The 16128-nt window shown below is 44.5% G+C and overlaps 1 protein-coding gene across 7 annotated transcripts in view; it reads left to right on the top strand.

Annotated features, from left to right (window-relative positions):
• DYSF (dysferlin) overlaps positions 1-16128 on the top strand; it is a 539803-nt gene that overhangs the window by 206842 nt on the left and 316833 nt on the right. For all 7 annotated transcript variants that reach the window (XR_004540213.1, XM_033953409.1, XM_033953435.1 and 4 more), the window contains 3 exons: positions 4364-4488; positions 11274-11380; positions 15258-15450. Coding sequence is in view for 6 of the 7 variants with exons in the window: in XM_033953409.1 (XP_033809300.1) it covers positions 4364-4488; positions 11274-11380; positions 15258-15450 (425 nt within the window). In the remaining variant the exon portion in view is untranslated. The remainder of the gene's footprint in view (positions 1-4363; positions 4489-11273; positions 11381-15257; positions 15451-16128) is intronic.

The following is a 16128-nucleotide window of genomic DNA, read 5'->3' on the forward strand; positions in this document are numbered from 1 at the left end:
GGGCTCCTTTTACGAAGGTGCGCTAGGGTTTTTAGCACACGCACCGGATTAGCGCACGCTATAGCGCACGCTAGCCGAAAAACTACCGCTTGCGTGCGCTATTCCGAATGTTAAGGCCCTAACGCGCCTTCGTAAAAGGAGCCCTAAGCCCACCAATCATCTTCCAACCACTTAGCGACTTCTTTATGACCCAATTTCCCTCCGACCCGATTCACTAACCTCTGTCGCGATTGTCCTCCAATCCGCGCATGCAAATGAAGGGGAACGGCATTCAAATGCAGGCAGGAAGCGATTCACTAAAATAAAAAAGCAACACCGACTGGGCTGGCTGATCCAAAAATAAGCGACTGCTGAGGACCAGTCGCTGAGGTCCTTTCCGACTGCCCTGCCTTCTGCCGTCCATCTATCTGCCCTGCTTCTCTGCTCTCAGCCCTGATCTCCTGCCTGCCTCAAATCTCCTCTTCTCTTCTGCCAGCCCCGAATCGCCGCCCTTCCCTCGTCTTGACTCTCCTGCCCTTCCCCTGCACTACGAGCCCGTGGTTTTAATCCGTGGGTTTAAAGTGGGTTAAAACCACAGGCTCATGAAGAAAAAGTAAAAACAGCTGAAAGTTTAAAAAATGGTCGCTGCTCTTAAGCATGAGCAGACCATCTACAGATGGTCTGGTAATGCATCAGGATCACTAGAGAGAAATCCTGACTGTCGGATGGGGGCGTGATTCTGATTGCCCTCATTTGCATGAATCAGCCCCCCCGGACACGGATCGGATCGGATCGGATCGGATCCCTCATGGATTGGATCCGATCCATGCCCTTTGTGAATCTAGCCCTTTGTTATGCACTTTTCTATAATAATGTTAATCCAAATCCCTTAGGGCAGGGGTGTCAAAGTCCCTCCTTGAGGGCTACAATCCAGTCGAGTTTTCAGGATTTCCCCAATGAATATGCATGAGATCTATTAGCATACAATGAAAGCAATGCATGCAAATAGATTTCCCCAATGAAATGCATGTGCATATTCATTGGGGAAATCCTGAAAACCCAACTGGATTGCGGCCCTTGAGGAGGGATTTTGACACCCCTGCCTTAGGGCATAACCGAAAAGCCATGAGAGGTCTATAGGTGGATCAGGGGTGTTCCTAAAATTTGTGCACGGCATTAAAAAATACGGGGGATGTGTACTCAAATTGGGCACCAGGAATTACACCTTGGAATTATACCTGGTTTCAGCAGGCGTAATTTCTGGTTCTTAAATTTGGCTGGAAAATTAGTATTCAATGCAACAGAATAGCTCTGAATGCTGATTTTATTGTGCCATTTACTGAATCTAGCCTTTAGAGTACATTTACACAAGAATAATTCTTGAAATAGTAAAGAAGCATACAGTAAATCTGCTAAAACTGCATAATCCCTTCTCCCATTGAATAAATACTATGAAACCCTTTTTTAAACCACTTTAAGAGTGGCCTAAAAAATTTGGTCCAAAGCAGTGATAATTTATCACATGGAAGTATATTACAGTTTAATGAATGCGACATAAATGCTTGATTTAAAGAAAAATGCAGCTTGACATATCAGTTTTCATAATTTATAGAAATAACAGCTGAATGTTCTTGCCTAAAAATAGGTTTAGGCTCAAAAAAGGGCCGCAATAAGTCTTCAAGATGTAGGGTAGGGTGGTAATGTTTCTGTGCTTAACTTTTTTTCATGTTTTAAATCAAATGTATTGTCTTGTATTGAACTGACTGCAAAGCAGTGGTGTGCTGGAGCTGGTTCTTAAAGTAGGTTCCCCATGGCTCCTTTAACAACTAGCTCCCCAAATTTGGGCTTGGGTCCCCTTATAGCATCCTCCTCCGCTGTGGCTTGGCCATTTCTCTCCACTGTTCCCTCGAGTGCAACACTTCTCTCCCTCTTTGTCCTTCCTTCGCCTCCCACAATCCGGAACCTCTCTTCTTGTCACAATTAATTTTCTTATGTAGTGCTGGCACCGTTAGCAATAGCAGGCTGCTTCAGCCAATCCCAGGGGCCTTCCTTGAGCTGTATCCCACACCTTCCTTTCATCAAGGGTGACATGTGGCTGAAGGAAACCCTCCTAGATTGGCTAAACAGCCTGCTATTACTGATGGTGCCAACACTGCATAAAAAAATTAATCGTGGCAAAAAGAGAGGCACATGGGATCTCTCGGAGAGAGACAGAGATCATGGTTACTGCGGATGAGCAGACTAGATGGTCCATTTGGCCTTTATCTGCCATCATGTTTCTATGGATTGCTGGAATGGTGGGGGGAGGACAAAGATCAAGACAGGTACTGCATGATGGGCAAGAAGGGAGAGAGGTGCTGGACAGGGAGGCCATGTAGGGAAGTAAACAATCCAGTGTGGGGAATGAGGAAGAGAGGGAGTACAGAGAAGGAAAGAGGTGCTAGATTTGAGGGTGGGGGAGGGTAAGAAGAAGAAAAGAAAGGTGCCAGAAGGAAAGAAGGAAGAGGGAGAGCTGCTGGCCTTCAAAGGGATGACAGAACTAGAGTGAGGGAAGAAAGAGGAACATTTGCTGGACCCTTGGGGGGGGGGGGGTAAGGGGTAAGGACTGGGGAAGAGAGAGATGCTGGCACATGGTAGGTGGCATAGAGATAAAGAAGAGTTATGTTGGATAAGGCAAGAATAGGGCCACAGAGATGTGAGATGCTCAACATGGAAATGAAGAGAAAAGAAGTGCCAAATGGACAAGGAGACTCTGGCTGAACAGTTAAGAGAAGAAAGAGGAAAACAGAAACCAGAGACTGGGACCAATACAATAAGAAAAATAAAATGATTAGACAACAAAAATAGAAAAAATATGTAATGAATAGAATATGCTAGTTATTGGAATGTGCATCTGCCAGAACTGGTTTTATTTTTTTTAATTTTTTATTCAAATTTTTCTATACCGTTCTCCCAGGGGAGTTCAGAACGGTTTACATGAATTTATTCAGGTACTCAAGCATTTTTCCCTGTCTGTCCCGGCGGGCTCACAATCTACCTAATGTACCTGGGGCAATGGGGGGATTAAGTGACTTGCCCAGGATCACAAGGAGCAGCGTGGGTTTGAACCCACAACCCCAGGGTGCTGAGGCTGTAGCTTTAACCACTGCGCCACACACTCCCCCACACACTGCGCCACACACATGGCAAGAACCCCTCCCCCTCTCATTAACCTTCAATCTCCAGCATTGTAGCGGTAAATCTATGGCTTTGAGATGGGTCACACTTGGGCCCAGATTCTGTATAGGATGCCTGGTCTCAGAAGCCGACGGGCGTCTTATACAGAATTGCACCCAAGCCCGCCTAAAAAGAACTCGATTCTTTAACCGACATCCATGTTACAGACGCCGATTAGAGAATTGGGTTGCCACTGAGTTTATCGTGGCAAGGGATCTCGCTGCCACGATAAGTTTAATGGCAACCTGTCCCCACCACCCGCGAAGACTACCGGCAGGAACGATGCTCAATTGGGCATCCCTCCTGCCAGAACACCCCCAAAGATTACCAGCATGAGGAATGTCCAAACCCTCCTGCTTGACACCCCCTTCATAGATCGTTAGAAGGTGGGATGTCCAATCCCTCCTGCCCAGCTGCCCCCCCATAGATCTCACTATATTGTACGTGTCTCCCACTGATCTTGGGAGATGCATACAGCTGCCTAGGTCCGCCTAAGGCTACTTCCAGGCCAAATCACACCCACACCTAGGCTTAGGTGAGCTTAGGTGGGTTTTCGTGCCTCCCTAGGCTCCTGGAAGCACCTCCAATGTAGGCGGCCTGCCTCGGGAGTTTTTTTTTTTTTTTTAAACTTGCTTCCCGATTGGCTGGTTAGACAGCGGTAGGACGCCTATCACCGCATACAATCTGGATACTGTTTATAGAATCTGGGCCTTGGTGTCTTTGAACTTCCCTTTATCTTTGATGGCAAAGATACTGAGCCCTGCCAGCCAAATAAATAAACTGCTTGTTTCTGGCTCTTAGCAGCATGTCAAGACTTCTCACACATGCCCTGAGCCAGAAAAAAATCAGTGGAGAGCAGTGGCAGCCATTTATTTGGCTAGCGGGGCTTGATCTCCCGGGGGGAGGGGGAAGGGGGAAGGGGAAAGAGAAAGGAATGCATTGCCCCCTCTTCCCACCCCTAGGTCCCCTCCCCTTTAAATTGCAGGTCTGGCTATATCCGGAGAGAGAGAGCCCATTGTTAAAAAAAAATCCACAGCACACCACTGCTCTAAAATATCTTAAAGAACGCATTTGAAATGACATTTTATGAGAGAACACAGGTGAATTTAGATATAGTGGCATGGGTTGGTTTGAATTAGGTAAGAAGTATCTGTGTTCTGTTCTACAGGCTGCCAATATTACTATTTGCCCTGGGGCAATGTGAAACCAGTGGTTGTACTGTCGTCATACTGGGAAGATATTAGTCACAGAATAGATGCACAAAATATGCTTCACCATACTGTTGACCGGCTGGTATGTACAACTGAATTTTAAAAGTAGATGATTAATTAAACTACTTTAAAGAATTTTTGCCTTTTTCAAATGTAATTTTAAAAACATTCAAACTGATTCTGACTGTTTGCATAGACTATAGCAGAAGTCTCTGCATCCGTTTTATTTTCATATTTGAAAGCTGAGATTTGCCATTTGGTATGTAGTTGACCTTTCCTTCCCAGAGCTCCCAGTCTTGGTCGTATGTTTACCTCTCACATTCTCTACCCCTGTAGACTCAAACCACATCAGTCAGAAGACTTCAGCAACCTGCTCTACTCTAAGATGAAGAAGAGGCAAAGGATTGCAAACTCCTTAAATTTCCTTTGTTTAGCATTTAGGCCGCTACCCAGAACCCAACCACAGGAGCTCTGTCTGTTTGCATCTTAGCAAAAAGGACTCAAAGACAAATAATCTAAACATTTCCAGGGACGACATTCATCTCATGAAAAATGAGTCTATGTTTAGCCGGTGGTGGTATTATCCCCAGATATTCAAAGTTGGGCCATATCCAGGCACCAGCATTGAATGTGTGGTTTATGCATCTGGCTGTCCCTTACATGGTTAAATACAATATTCAACACTTAACCACCTAAGTGACACCACATAAAAATAGGACTGACTTTTATGCAGTCTGGTTTGACCAATAAACCTAGGTGGTTAAGTGCTGAATTATCGGCATTTAACTGCATAAGTGCCAACTCCACCTCCTTGGCTCACAAAATAGCCGGCTTTCTCTTTAGAGGTCTATGGTGATCTTCAGCGGCACTAAGGCCTGGAATTCTGTAACCGGCGCCATTGTCGGTGGCTGCCTTAAAAGCGGACACTGATTGCTTGTTAATCATGTGATGGCGCCGGTTAGAGAATTGCTTCTCCGGCAAAGATAGGTACCGGAAATGTAGGCCAGGGTTTTTCAGGCCTACATTTTTGGTGCCTATCTTTGACGTGAATCACACCTCTGGAGGCACCTACCAATGGCTAACGCTATTTCCGGCTTTGGCCACGCCTACAGTAGCATTAGGCGCCAGTAGGTGCCTCTGGAGGCGCAATTCCAACGTTTTTTGTGTAGGCTCTGATGGGCACTTTAAATTTTACATTAATTGCTTTTTCAATTAACTTTTGCTAATTAACTTGGGCTCTGGTAGGGTGCCTACCAGCAATTAAGTTTAGGCGCCAGTTAGAGAATTTCTCTCTAACTGGTTAAGTGCTGCTGGATATCAGTGGATAGCCCTATACAAGCAATGTAACTGTCCAGAAGCCATTTCCAGCCAGTTAAATTGCAACCCCTCTTTTTATAGTTTTAATGAAATCACTAGGAGTGGTCATGGCAGAAGTTAGCGAAGAGAATCAACTACATAATCACTCCCATTCTATTTCATCATACATCTCTGCCAGTTCCGCTTCTTAAGCTCCATAGGCAGGCCAGGTTTTCCGGATATCCACAATGAATATGCACGAGAGAGATTTGGATGCACTGCCTCCTTGGTATGCAAATCTCTCCCATGCATATTCATTGTGGATATCCTGAAAACCTGGCTTGCCTGCGGACCTCAAGGACTGGAACTGAGTAGCCCTGCTCTAGCATAACAGTTCATAGCAGGCCCTCAGCATGAAAACTAATAACTGAGGCAATGCTTTATCACTCTGTGAGTGGCACCCAGTGATGCCTAATGGCTAGGCAATTCTAAAAAAATTTGATCACGTTACACCCCTTTTGAAAAATGCACATTGGTTGCCGATTCCCCATAGGATAACTTTCATTTAAAATCTGGCAGTCAAAACAACCTATTTTCCTCGATAGACTGCTGATACCCCATGTCCTATCAAGAACACTTAGATCTGCTGAACAAAATCTTCTGTCTGTTCTCTCTCTGAAATTCATAAATACAAGAAGAGCTGAGATCTTCTCTAGAACTGCACCACAAACCTGGAATCACTTGCCATCCTTTTTAGTTTATTTATTTCTTCCATTTGTGCGTTGCACATACCTATACAAGCTCTAGGCGACATAGAAGAGGGTAGGGAGGACTATGGTAGGCAGGAAGGAGTGGAGAGGAGAGAAGCATGTAGAATATATTTCATAGAAATTCCTAACTTTACAGATAGGAGCACCATCTTTGTAAATGATATCTAAATGAATTAAAGTAATATGTAAAAAGGAATAGAAGGGAGGAACCATTAAACAGTAGAATTCAGGGAAATTCAATTAATAAAATAAAAAGAATAGGGGTAAAAACAATGGAATAAAATTTAAAATAATTCATAAACTGGGAAAAAAAATCAAATAAGTCTGACAGAAGTTCAATTTCCTGGAGCAGCTCTGTTGCCTCAGCATATTTTAAATAATCCCAACGGCAAAAGTCCAGATGGGACAGATATCAGCTCGGGTTTTCCAGCTGCTGCAGCCCTGACTCATCGCTTCCAGGCAGAAGATGAACAGAGGTAGAACAATCCAGCGCCGGGCCGCACTGCTTTTTAAGAGAAGAAACACAATTAGATAAATTTAAAAGCAGCCTTAAAAGTTTTCTGTTCAATGATGCCTTTCAGAATTAAATTCTGAAAGGGGAGAGCTTTTAGATCTTTATTTTATGCAATTGCAGTCATAGGCAGGCCCTTAAGCTTTTACCATGAATGTTACTTTTCTATCAAAATTGTACTTCTTCTCCTTTTCCTATACTTCTTGTGAGTATTTGTCTCAGTAATGTCTATATGTTTTGTTTTTTTTAATATACCATAATTTTAATGTAAATCACTTAGAAATTATTTATAAGCGTTTTATCAAATTTATATTATTTAAGTATTTATATACCACTTATAGCCTAAGTGGTTTACATTCAGGTACTGAAGCATTTTTCCCTATCTGTCCTGCTGGGCTCACACTCTACCTAATGTACCTGGGGCAATGGGGGGATTAAGTGACTTGCCCAGGGTCACAAGGAGCAGTGGAACTTAGAAACTTGATGCACTTGTCAATCAACTGTTAAGCGTCTTTTATAGAATTGCACCTTGTGGTACCTAATTCGACTTAGGCGCTGGTAGGTGTCATAATGTTATAGGCACTGGTATAATTAGGCCATATTTTTTTTCTGGCCTAATTTACCAGCGCCTAACACAGACACCTACGAACACCTAAGCCATTCCATGCCCATTCTCCACCCCTAACTATGCCCACTTTTCAGGTAAGTGCAGGTAGGTGCTGCTAGACGCCTTACCGAGTTCTGTGCCAAACTTAAACGTTTTTGATTTTTTTAAATTAGCTTTTAATGGTGTTTTCAATTACCACGCCAATTAAGACAATTAAACAATTTTGAGTTCTGAACGGATCTTGGGGCTCAATGGTGGCGTTAGCGTCTAGCGCGCGCACTAAAACTGCTAGCGCAGCTTAGTAAAAGGAGCCCTTGGTTAGGCACCATTTATAGAATCAGGGCCTTTGTGATAAGGGTCACAGTTACTAAACTTTGTGCACAGAATGGTGAATCTGAAGAAATAAGACAATGATTATACCAGAAAGTAATGTGATACAAAGGGATTATTACTAATATCATTACTAATAATTCAGGACATAGGGCTCCTTCTACTAAGGTGCGTTAGGGCCTTAACGTGCGGAATAGCGCACTAAAATGTCGAACGCGTTAGCCGCTACCGCTTCCTTTTAAGCAGGTGGTAATTTTTCGGCTAGCGCGCGCTATAGCACGCGCTAATCTTGTGCGTGCTATAGCGCAGTAAAAGGAGCCCATAGTGTGACTGTGCTCCATAATAAATAACTTTGTGGTGTATGATGCGGTTGTTCTCTCTCTTTGTATAGTCAGGAGTAGTAATTCTTGCCAATTTTTCATTTATTCATTTAAAACATTCATATTCTGCCCAATCGCAAACATTCCAAGTGGATTGCAATCGTTAATATATACTTAATATCTGAAATAGACACATTACAAGATGCATCAAAACTTCCAGTTCCTTATCACAATTAGAAAGATCTTACAGCCTCATTTACTGGCTTGTACCTCCTCTCAAACTCCAGCATATGTCTGCTGAAACAGTTTTAAGCTCCTTCTTGAATGCCCTCAAGCTATGCATCTTTCTCGTTTCCTGTGGCAAGTTATTCCAAAGTTGTGATCCAATTATGTCAAATATTGATGAGCGATATTCTTCTATCCTATAATAAAATCAAACTGGAACTTGATGGTTTAGAGTAGTGGTTCCCAAGTTGGTCCGGAATACCCCCTTTCCAGTCAAGTTTTCAAGATATTCACAATGAATATGCGTGAAAGAGTCTTTAATTAACAACAAAGGAAGATATTTTGGAAGCGAGACATCAAAGGAAACTATTTGAGGACTAAGGGCTGGATTCACTAAGCCCATGGATCCGATCCGATCCGTGGCTGTGGGGCTGATTCACAATGCGTCCTCAGGCAAATGAGGGCGATCGGAATCAAGCCCCCAATTAACCGCACGGACCACTCTCCAGCTATCCCAACGCATGCGCAGACCATCTTCTTTGCCTGTAGATGGTCTGCGCATACGCTGGCCCACCGTGCCAGGCAGAGCTGGAAACTTTTTTTTACATTTTTACTTTATTTTTTGACAATTGTCCATACATTTGTACTTTGCGAGTCCTTGATTTTAACCCACTTTAAACCCATGGGTTAAAACCAGGCTTGCACTGCGGGGAAGGGCAGAAGAGTCGGGGCAGAGAGCAGGGCGTCCAGTCAAGCAAAGAGCAGGGTGGCAGAGAACAGGGCAGTCAGAAAGGGCCTGAGCGACTGGTCCTCAGCAGTCATTTATTTTTTGATTGGCCAGCCCAGTCGGTGTTCCTCATTTTTTTTTTGTAATTCTTTAGTTAGATGAAAGAGAAAGAGCACACAGTACAAGCATCAGGTCAATATTCAGAAACAACATCACAGAAATTCTCGCCCTACCCCTAAATAAACAACACATCCCCCCCCGTAATAGCAGGTATAAAACCCCCACAATCCAAATCCCCAACAATGCCACACACAGAGAGGCACCCCCAATACAGCAATTAGAGCAAGACAGCAATTAGAGCAACCCAAGAAGTCTGAATAAGAGACAGTACTAGCGTGCCCCCCAAGCGCCCCCATCACCCCGATCATCCTTCCCCAACTCCAAACCCTCCACTGCCAAGAATCTACCCCAAATATGCACATACTGTTGCCATGACCTTGCCAACAAGGCCGAGAGCCGATACCTATCACATACCCAGCCCAATTTTTCCCGCATAACTTGCAAAGTGGGCACAGATGCACTCCTCCAATAGCGAGCCACAGTCAACCTAGCCACTGTGAATGCTAACCGAGCCAATTTGTCCTGAGTATCATCTACCCCTCTCATGGGCATCCCCAGGAGCGCTATGTCTGCCCTCTCCTCTAGAGGTACCTGAAGAAGTTTCCCCACATATCCGAATACCTGCCCCCAGTATATCTGAATCTCTGGGCAGCTCCACCACATGTGAAAGAATGTAACCCTTTGCCCACAAGCCCTCCAACAAAGGTCAGTAGAGGTGGTGGATATTTTACTCAGGGTAACAGGTGTCATATACCACCTCACCAACAATTTCAGAGCATTTTCCACCAGTACAGGCGCCCTAGCCACATGATGAATCCTAAACACTACCCTTACCCAAACATTCCCCTCTAGGACCATCCCCAAATCTGCTTCCCAAGCCAATACATATGCCGGTTTGTGCCCCCTGTCCCTAAGTATCAATTGCATTTCTAAGCTGTATCAATTGATGCATTTTTTTTTTTAGTGAATCACTGCCCACCTACATTTGCATGCCATTCCCCCTCATTTGCATACCCAGATTGGATTGGAGGTTGATCGGCACCAAGGTTAGTGAATTGGGTTGGGTAACAATCAGGTCACAAAGTGGTCGGGACACGATCGGTGTCCTTAGTGAATCTAGCCCTAGATTTCTTGATCTAGATCAGCGTCTCTCAAACCTTTTAGCTCCAGCACACTAAATGGAGCAAATGTTTTTCACGGCACATTATAATTGAAATTAGAAAATTGCAAACCCCACAAAAATTACCCTCCCCTTTTATAGAACTGTGCAAGCGGTTTTTAGCGCTGGTTGGTGTGCTGATGCTATGCGCTGGTCCAACACTCATAGGGCAGTTTTGTAAAACGGGGATAAATTTGAGAGTTATTTATTGAAAGTTCTTCAAGGTATGTATGGGCAATTGTAACAAAGAATGATACTTGCCTGGGCGGTTGTATCCTTATGCACATAGACGCTCATAACATTGATAGACTCTTGCGCATGCAACGTTCATGCCAACTATTCTAGTGTATACTTATGAAAGGAATTTTTAAAAATAAAGTAAAATTCTGGAATCTCTCATGGCACACCCGGAATCTCTTCGGGGCACACCACTGTGCCGTGGCACACAGTTTGAGAGACATTGGTCTAGATGGTGAATGAAGAAGGTCAAGGAGAGAGTTCTTGGCACTGATTAAGAGGAAATCTGCTTCTGCTTCTGGAAGATAACAGGAATAAATCTCTTGCCAGGTTTTGTTGAAGTGAAGCACTGAATGAGTATAAACTTTGAAGATACGTGATCATTTATGCAGCTTTAACAACCCGTAATTTTATTTTCCCGTAAGCTTTTCTTTGACTAGGCAAAATGAAATGTAATAGGATTCGAATAGACAGCAGTGGCATCTCCTTGAAGTGCAAACTGTGGAACCAAATTGTCAGTATTTTATGAGCACTGGGGGAAAAAATTGTATTCTATGTTTTGTAGGAAGCTAATTTGGAGCAAGTCCACATCGCTGTCAAGGCCAGGTGCTCACCAAATGACTTGGATTCATTGGCTGCCCGGTTGATTGATGACATCATCATTGGCTGCAGGTATTCTGCCAAGTTCAACTGTGAGCCCTTTCATGCATTTATTACAAGAACATTTATTTGTCTTGGAAAGAGTTTTTTGGTTGAAAAATATGGGTCATTTTCTAATGTTTACTTCAAAAGGTTGCTCAGCCAAAGCATGAAGTTGAAAAGGTGACATTTGAAGCAGACCATAAATTTCCACTCTGTAGGCAGGAGCAGTGCCACTGTGCACCTGAATGAGATGCATTGTGTTACAGAGTTAAGCAGTGCAATAGATCTGCTTTCCGATGAAGTCTAATTTATGGAATAAGAGAATGAAGTTGTCTTGCATTCCCTTTTTCTGACAGGGTGGCTAGAACACTCTTCCTGTGCTACTTTGGCTCCTTCCCTCAAGGAAAACTAAGTTTATTATGGTTTTATTAGATACTGCAAGTATCCAATACTTCAGGAAATCACACAAATCTGTTTTTCTCATTAATCACATTTCTTAGGAACTTTTTTATATTATTTTGAACTATAGAAAAAAAGCAACCAGGAAATTAATTAGAATATGATATGGGGCCTTTGTAAATTTTTACCATCTATGTAACTCTTCTGGAAATGTCCAGATAACCTCTTATGTAATTTGCCTTGATCTGCAAGGTAATAGCGGAATAAAAGTCACTAATGTAATGTAATGTAATTAATGAAATATTGATTGAATTGTGCATGATGAAACAAACACCTCTCATACTATGCATTAATAGGAGCTGTTATTCCCTTTTTCTGCTCACATTCTTTTCCACTTGAGGGGCAAATACTAGAATGACTTGCAACTGAAAGGATGCTAATTATTGAACTAACTTCATTTCCACTCTTTGTCAGCTAAAGGAACAGGACTCATGGCAAAGAATTGAAAGTCCCCTGCTTGGCAGCTCAAAGCATGGAGTAGGACCCTGCAGTGGCGTACCTAGCATATGTGACACCCGGGGCCCATCATTTTTTGGCACCCCCCCATCTGTACGAAAAACATGATTTTTAGTAACAAGCCACACGTCACACATGAGTATCTAGGAAAAGGCAGCATCTTATATACTGCAGTGAGCAGTACAACAGCAATACACTCATTGTAAAACTAAACAAGCCAGACTAGTACAGATCAATCCTACACCGTCAAACCTAACAGAAAACCATGAGGCTCATAATAAAAAAAAATCTAAAAAGTGGCCTAAATGGCTACTTGGACGATCAAAAAGTCTGATCGTCCAAGTACCCATAATCAAACCTGGTTTTAGACATATCTAAAACCAGCTTAGGCCTTTCCCCTGCCTCTAAACGCACAGAGAGGAAAGAGGCATTTTTAGAGGAGGGGAAAGGGCGGGCGGTGGGCAGGAGGTGGACCGACCTAGACCAAGGCGTGCAGCAGGTATAACCAAAACTTTAGGCAGGTTGCCTAGTTGGCACTTATATGTTTTGACTTAGACCAAGTCAAAACAGGTATAAGTGCCGAAAAGGGGCTGCTGAGCTGATCGTGGCTGCTGCGATCAGCTCAGCGGCCCCAGCAACCTGCCTACCCCCTACAGCAATGATCGTGGCAGGAGAGATGGCTCATCTCCCCTGCCGCGATCCACCCTTCCCCCCCCCCACAACAATCAGGGCAGGAGGGAGCCCAAGCCCTCCTGGCCCACGGCACCCCGACTACGTTCGGGGCAAGAGGGAGCCCAAGCCCTCTTGCCCCGCGATCCCAAACCCCCCCCTCCCCGCCGAGTCCGTTGGGGCCAGGAGGGAGCTCAAGCCCTCCTGGCCCGCGACACCCTCTAACCCCCCCTAAAATACGGGCAGGAGGGAACCCAGGCCCTCCTGCCTTTGACGCAACCCCCCCCCCACGACCGCCCCCCGAACCCCTGATCGGCCCCCCCCCTGCTGACGGGCAACCCCCCCGCTGACTCCAGGATCCCCCCCACTCCCCTTCCCCGCCCACAGGAGGGACTTAAGACAACTGGGCTGATTCCGGTTGGCCTAGGCGCCTCAAGCCCTACCTGTGGGCGGGGTTTGAGCTACCTGAGCCAATCAGGCCCTAAGGCCAGCCATTCGGAGATGGCTGGCCTGTCGGACGGATAGGCTTGGCACCCGTCCGTCCGTCCAACATTTTATAAGGTACGGGGAAGGGGGGTGGAGGGGGGTTGCGGGTCAGCAGGGGGGGCCTGATCGGGGGTTCGGGGGGGCGGTCATGGGGGGGAGGTTGCGTTGAGGGCAGGAGGGCCTGGGATCCCTCCTGCCCGTATTTTAGTGGGGGGTGGGGGTTAGAGGGTGTCACGGGCCAGGAGGGCTTGGGCTCCCTCCTGGTCGGATCGTGTGGGGGGGAGGGGGGAGCGCCGGGCCAGGAGGGCTTGGGCTCCCTCCTGGCCCCAATGGACTCGGCCTGGGGGGGGGTTTGGGATCGCGGGGCAAGAGGGCTTGGGTTCCCTCTTGGCCCGAACGTAGTTGGGGTGCCGATGGGGCAAGAGGTCTTGGGTTCCCTCTTGCCCCGAACGTAGTCGGGGAGCCGGGGTGCTGCTGGGGCAAGAGAGCTTGGGCTCCCTCTTGCCCTGATGTCGTGGGGGGGGGGGGGGGTGGATTCTGTAACCGGTGTGTGTTCAGAGAGAAGAGGATGGATTTTGGTAATATTATAGAGGAGGAAGCGACAGGATTTGGCAGTTTGTTGGATCTGAGCAGAGAAGGAGGGAGAGGAGTCAAAGGTCACCCCAAGGTTGTGAGCTGACAAGACAAGGAAGAGGATAGTATTATCCACAGAAATAGAGAATGGCTAAAGGGGGGAGCGGGTTTAGGGGGAAAGAAAAGGAGTTCAGTTTTAGCCATATTCAGTTTGAGATGGCAGCAAGACATCCAAGCGGCAATGTCAGGCAGGCAGGCTGAAATTCAAAAACTGCTGTATCAACATTTAACTTTCAAAAGAGCAACTATGATAAAATGAGGAAAATAGTTAAAAGGAACAGTGTTCAGTAGTTTTGTTCTTTATAATAGTTTCTACCTTTTGCCCAGTACTTTGAAAGGAAAGTATCACTTTTTTTTAAATACTTCTTCTATTCAGACTGGTGTTGTGAGAAATAGGATATGTGTCAGATGTGCCAGTTAACTATTCCCCTTTATCTTCCTAAGATTTCCACAATGAATATGCACGAGGTCTATTTACGTAGAATGGAAGTATTACATGAAAATCAATCTCATGCATATTTGTTGTGGAAATCTTGAAAACCTAGCTGGCTTGTGGCCTTCGAGGATCGTGGTTCTTCACCTCTGCTGTAGCCGTCTTCTCAGGCTATCACAGTATTGCCTCTTTAAAGGTGATGAGAAATGATGATTTCTTTTCCAAGTGTAATAAACTTTTTTCTGTGTGTTTTATTCACTGATTCTTGTGGAACAGAGGCAAAAAAAAAAAAAAGCAAACTATGCAGTACGAAGATTAAATTGTGGTAAGATATTTTGGCTTTTTGCCCTTGGTTCTTACTGACATTATGGTCAATGCAGTTTTTTCACCAGTACTACAGAGAATTGATGTCATCTGAGTTAACTCTTCCTCACCGAAAAGGGATACAAGCCTCTTGTATAGGGTAATAAGATGGCTAATGCATTTCATGGCTTGGAGCCAAGCAGGCCACAAATGCTCGTTCGCTTCATTAATACTTTATTATATTCTATTCTGCCTCCTGTGCAACTTTGAAAAGTATTTTTCATTTTCTGATCTTTTCCAATGTATGTTCATCACATTCTCTTTTACAGCTTCAATTTTGTTGAGCTGAGACTTCAAAATATTAAGAAATGGGTGACTTAAGTGCTCAATAGTACACAGCTTTATGTTTAAACTATTCTTTTTGTCTTGCCTCACCTCTGTTTTCCTTGTTCTCTCATTTTAAAACAGCCAGCTTTTGCCAGATGTTCGAAAGATACCTAGTGCTACCCCCTTAGACAACTATATTTACAAATTTCGTAAGACAAATCTAAATCAGATTGTGCAAGCTGCAATGAAGCTGAAACATGAGGATTCTGACCTTCAGATGGTCTTGGACCAGGCAGAAGATTGGCTTTTGCGGCTAAAAACTATCTTAGAGGAGGTAATGGATGGCTGATTAGTTTTATTTTTGCTTTCATTTGCCACATCCTGAGGTAGTGTCTCCATGTGCTTTTATGACATTAATGACTTTTCTGGTAAACCCTTGTAATCTGCCAGACCAGAATCTGAATGAGTGACTTTTAGTGTATTGTGCACTGATTAATAGAACTTTCTAATGTGCACCCAGAATCCTCTCTGCATTTGTCAGAGATGACTTTCACTAAAATATGCATTCCCAGTTCCAGCTGAGCCAGGGAGCAGAAGAGCCAGTTTAGAGATTGAAGCTGGGATCTTTCTCGATAACAGCAAACTGTGCTGCTACTACAGTAATTTATCAAATACAGTGGTAATGATGGTTGTGGCTTGAACATCAAATCAGCAGCACTAGCAAATGTTGATTTTTGAAAGTTGTGGCAATTTTTATCCTTTTAACTACTATAAATCAAAGTTAATTAAGGCCCTCTTTTACTAAGCTGCAGTAGAGGTTTCTACCGCAGCCTGGAGCGCTAAATGCTCCGATTATCATAGAAATTCTATGAGTATCTGAGAATTTAGTGCTCTGGGCCATGGTAGAAACCTCTACCACGGCTTAGTAAAAACGAGGGGGGGGGGGGGGGTAAGGGTGCTGCTGTTTTGACCTTGATTAGATCTACAGTATGTGCAGGTATGATGTGATGTA

Source organism: Geotrypetes seraphini, chromosome 1 (genome assembly GCF_902459505.1).
Source record: "Geotrypetes seraphini chromosome 1, aGeoSer1.1, whole genome shotgun sequence".
NCBI lineage: Eukaryota > Metazoa > Chordata > Amphibia > Gymnophiona > Dermophiidae > Geotrypetes > Geotrypetes seraphini.